Raw genomic sequence first — 3309 nt, forward strand, 5'->3', positions numbered from 1 at the left:
AGGAGCATGCAGAGCCCCTTCTGGCTACACCTACACGTATACCACTACCAGCCATGAACTGTAGCATGTACAGTAGTACATACATGGAACTATGGGAGAAGACTTCATGACGCCAAACCTTTAATCTTTGAAAGTAACTTTTTGAAGTCATGAATTGTTCGATTTAGAAGTCACTTTTTGCAGCACACAGACATAAGACCAGTATCAGAAACCTTCTTCTAGATAAACAGAAGCATCGTAACGGCGACAAGCTTCAGATTGGTACTACAACTCATCGACTCATCAATCAAAAAAATAAAAAATAAAACTCAAAACGGCCTTCCAAGGCAGCAAATAAGATATGGCCCGACGGCACCAGTATTTGGCGGATTGCGACCGATCCTCATCCTCCCTCCCCCACGGCACGTCGCACCTCGGGAGCCACACCACTCGAGAGAAGCGGTAGCAGGTCGCGACGCGTGACGTACAGCCCCGCCTGGCCTGGCCTGGCCTGGCACGCAGCGCCCACACGCACGCCGTGCGCGGGTGACTGACTGTGTGATCGGTGCAGTGTGGCCAGCCGGCCATGCAAATGCATCCAGCCCCGGCGGTTCGCGGGTGACGCCGGCAAGGCAACCCATCCGCCCCACGCACCACCCGGCGGAAACCACCGAAAACGCCCAAAAACCCCACCGAAAACGCCCGAAACGCGAAACTGTAAAGCGCGCCCGCCCACCTAACGCGCCCGCATGCAGCACACGAACCAACCAACGCTCTGCCCTCTCTCGCCCCGCATCCCGTCCCCCGGCCCAACCGCACGCCCACGTACATCCTTATATGCACAACCCCCGCGGCAGCCGCAGCCGAGACCGAGACCGACGCGGGAAGAGGGAAGAGCAGGATGCCGGACGGCGGGGGCGGGTCGGACGGCGCGGGGGCGGGGGCGGGGAGGATCAAGGGGTCGTGGAGCCCCGAGGAGGACGAGCTGCTGCGCGACGCCGTGGCGCGCCACGGGGCCAGGAACTGGACCGTCATCAGCGCCGAGATCCCCGGCCGGACGGGGGCAAGTCCTGCCGCCTGCGCTGGTGCAACCAGCTCAGCCCCGGGGTGCACCGCCGCGCCTTCACCCCCGACGAGGACCGCCTCATCTTCGAGCTCCACAGCAAGCACGGCAACAAGTGGGCCACCATCGCGCGCAAGCTCGTCGGCCGCACCGACAACTCCGTCAAGAACCACTGGAACTCCACGCTCCGGAAACGCCGCAGCGCGGCCGCGGGCAACGCAGCGGGCGGGCCCGTCTTCGCGCCTGCCGCTGCCATGTCGTTCCAATCTGTGGATCTCACCAGGGGCGCGGAGGACGACGACGACGACGACGACGACAGCGACGCCTCGGTGGAACCGCCCGCCAACGCCAAGCGGCCCCGCGTGGACGTCGGCGGTGCCGTCCCTCCCGCGGTGAAGGTGGACCACCAGGCGCCGCCGCCCGACCCGCCCACGTCGCTGTCACTCAGCCTGCCGGGAACCGGGGTCGGCGCCGTCACCCCGCCGGCTCCCCCGGCGCCAGTGCCGGCGCCAGCGCCGGTGAAGGAGGCGTGGATGGAGAGCGCGAGGGCGATGCTGGAGCAGAACCCGTGGTTCATGGAGGCGATGAAGCGGATGGTCGAAGATGAGGTGCGGCGGCAAATGGGCAGTGTGTGCTCCATCATGGCGTCCCTGGGCAGAGCCGGCGCGGCGGCGGCCACCCTGCCGACGGCCAGGGCCGATCGAGCAGAAACGCACCCGGCAGGCGGTCGAGACCGACGGACGGACGGGTAGACGAGACGCCAAGCATCTGCATTGCAAGTTCCATTCAACTCCTTGTTGTTGCTCGTCGATCTCATTCATGTCCGTCTCCATTTCCATTCCCTACTAGTAGAATCTAGCTAGCTTTTTTTGTTGATTCACCTTAGAGATTACTCCTGCAAGAGAAACAGAAGCATTTCGGATGAGCACTGTTTTCCTGTGAATTAGTTGGGCCGGTTGGATCGATGGATCGGTACTATTTTCTTGTTGGGGAGTTCGTTCAGGTGTGGTTGCGATTATCACTGAATGTGTTGTGCGTGCGTTGAGTTTGGTTGGGTGGGCGCGGCGTTACCCAACCGCACGCACGCACGTCGCCGTCACGTCGTCTCGGCTCCTCGCCCAGTAACGGTTTTGCTGGTGGTTTTGAAGTGAGTACGCCAGTGGGCACATTCGAGGCGTACTAAATTAATTATAAGAAAATTCAACAATGCATGTAAAAAGTTCTTGTTTATTTAGTGGCCATTCATGCATTGCAATCAATACATTTATAAACACCTTTTTTAGAAAGCGAGCACATTAGTTAGGTTCTTTAGCAAACTACAAAATTTATCAGATTCTTGGTTGGGAAGATTTTTGAATTAGGATCTGTAAACCAGAAGGGAGGGAGTATATGTTACTCAGTATCTATCTTTTATAGTCAAAGCGGCATGTGAACGACATTTTGAAGCTCGGCCTCAATGTAGGCTGAATTTTTTGAAAAAAACAAAATGCATACTTTTAGGTTTCGAAAAAAAACTGAAAAAAAGTATACATGTATAAGAGGATGTGATGTGTATGTGTGTCAAATTTCAGGATGAAATACCTTGAAATATGATCTGTGCCAAAAGAACAAATAATGAACTTTTTTAGGATGAATAGTATCATGTGTTGAAAAGCCACATATTTGTCTTTTTTACAGCCCTCATTTCAACGTACTTTGTCATGAAAATTTACACAAATGTGTGTTATGCCTTCATGTATGTCTGTATTTTTTCTCAAAATTTTCTGAAATGTAAAAATATGAAAATTTTGGGATTTTGAATTTTTCAAAAATCACGCCTCAATGAAGGCCGAGCTCCAAAAGCAATTTTTGAAGCGGCATAATTAAGCTACATTTGGCGATAATAATTGTTGGATATATTAGCACTTTTCCAATTAGACTAATCCACGAGTAAATAGTAAGTATTGCAAATACGATATGCACCTCATACCGATACCTAAGCATATTAATACGCACAGAGCATAGAAGCGAACCATCTATAAGCAGCACATATCCGGCTAGCATGAGTATTAGTAAACGAGGGATGAACAGATCATACCCTCCGGTTGGCCAGGCCAACGCGGCGGCGGAAGCAGAAGCCTCGGCGTCGTTCGTGGCCTTCTTCTTGGCGGCAGCGTCATCGACCATGGTGTTGATGCAGGGAGAGTAGTGGAAGCAGAGGTGAAAGGAGCTAGGGACAGATCGAAAGCAGTCGCGTCGAGACGCTCCCCAAAAACCTTATTGTCGTT

General features: G+C 54.0%; 1 protein-coding gene across 1 annotated transcript; it reads left to right on the forward strand.

Moving 5' to 3' along the window:
* The first annotated feature begins 758 nt into the window (after positions 1–758).
* On the forward strand, positions 759–2005 carry LOC119306454 (myb-related protein Pp2-like). Its single transcript, XM_037582670.1, has one exon. It carries the CDS (start codon positions 817–819, stop codon positions 1792–1794), a length of 978 nt encoding a protein of 325 aa, XP_037438567.1. The 5' UTR covers positions 759–816; the 3' UTR covers positions 1795–2005.
* The last annotated feature ends 1304 nt before the right edge of the window (positions 2006–3309 follow it).

Source organism: Triticum dicoccoides, chromosome 1B (assembly GCF_002162155.2).
Source record: "Triticum dicoccoides isolate Atlit2015 ecotype Zavitan chromosome 1B, WEW_v2.0, whole genome shotgun sequence".
Classification (NCBI taxonomy): domain Eukaryota; kingdom Viridiplantae; phylum Streptophyta; class Magnoliopsida; order Poales; family Poaceae; genus Triticum; species Triticum dicoccoides.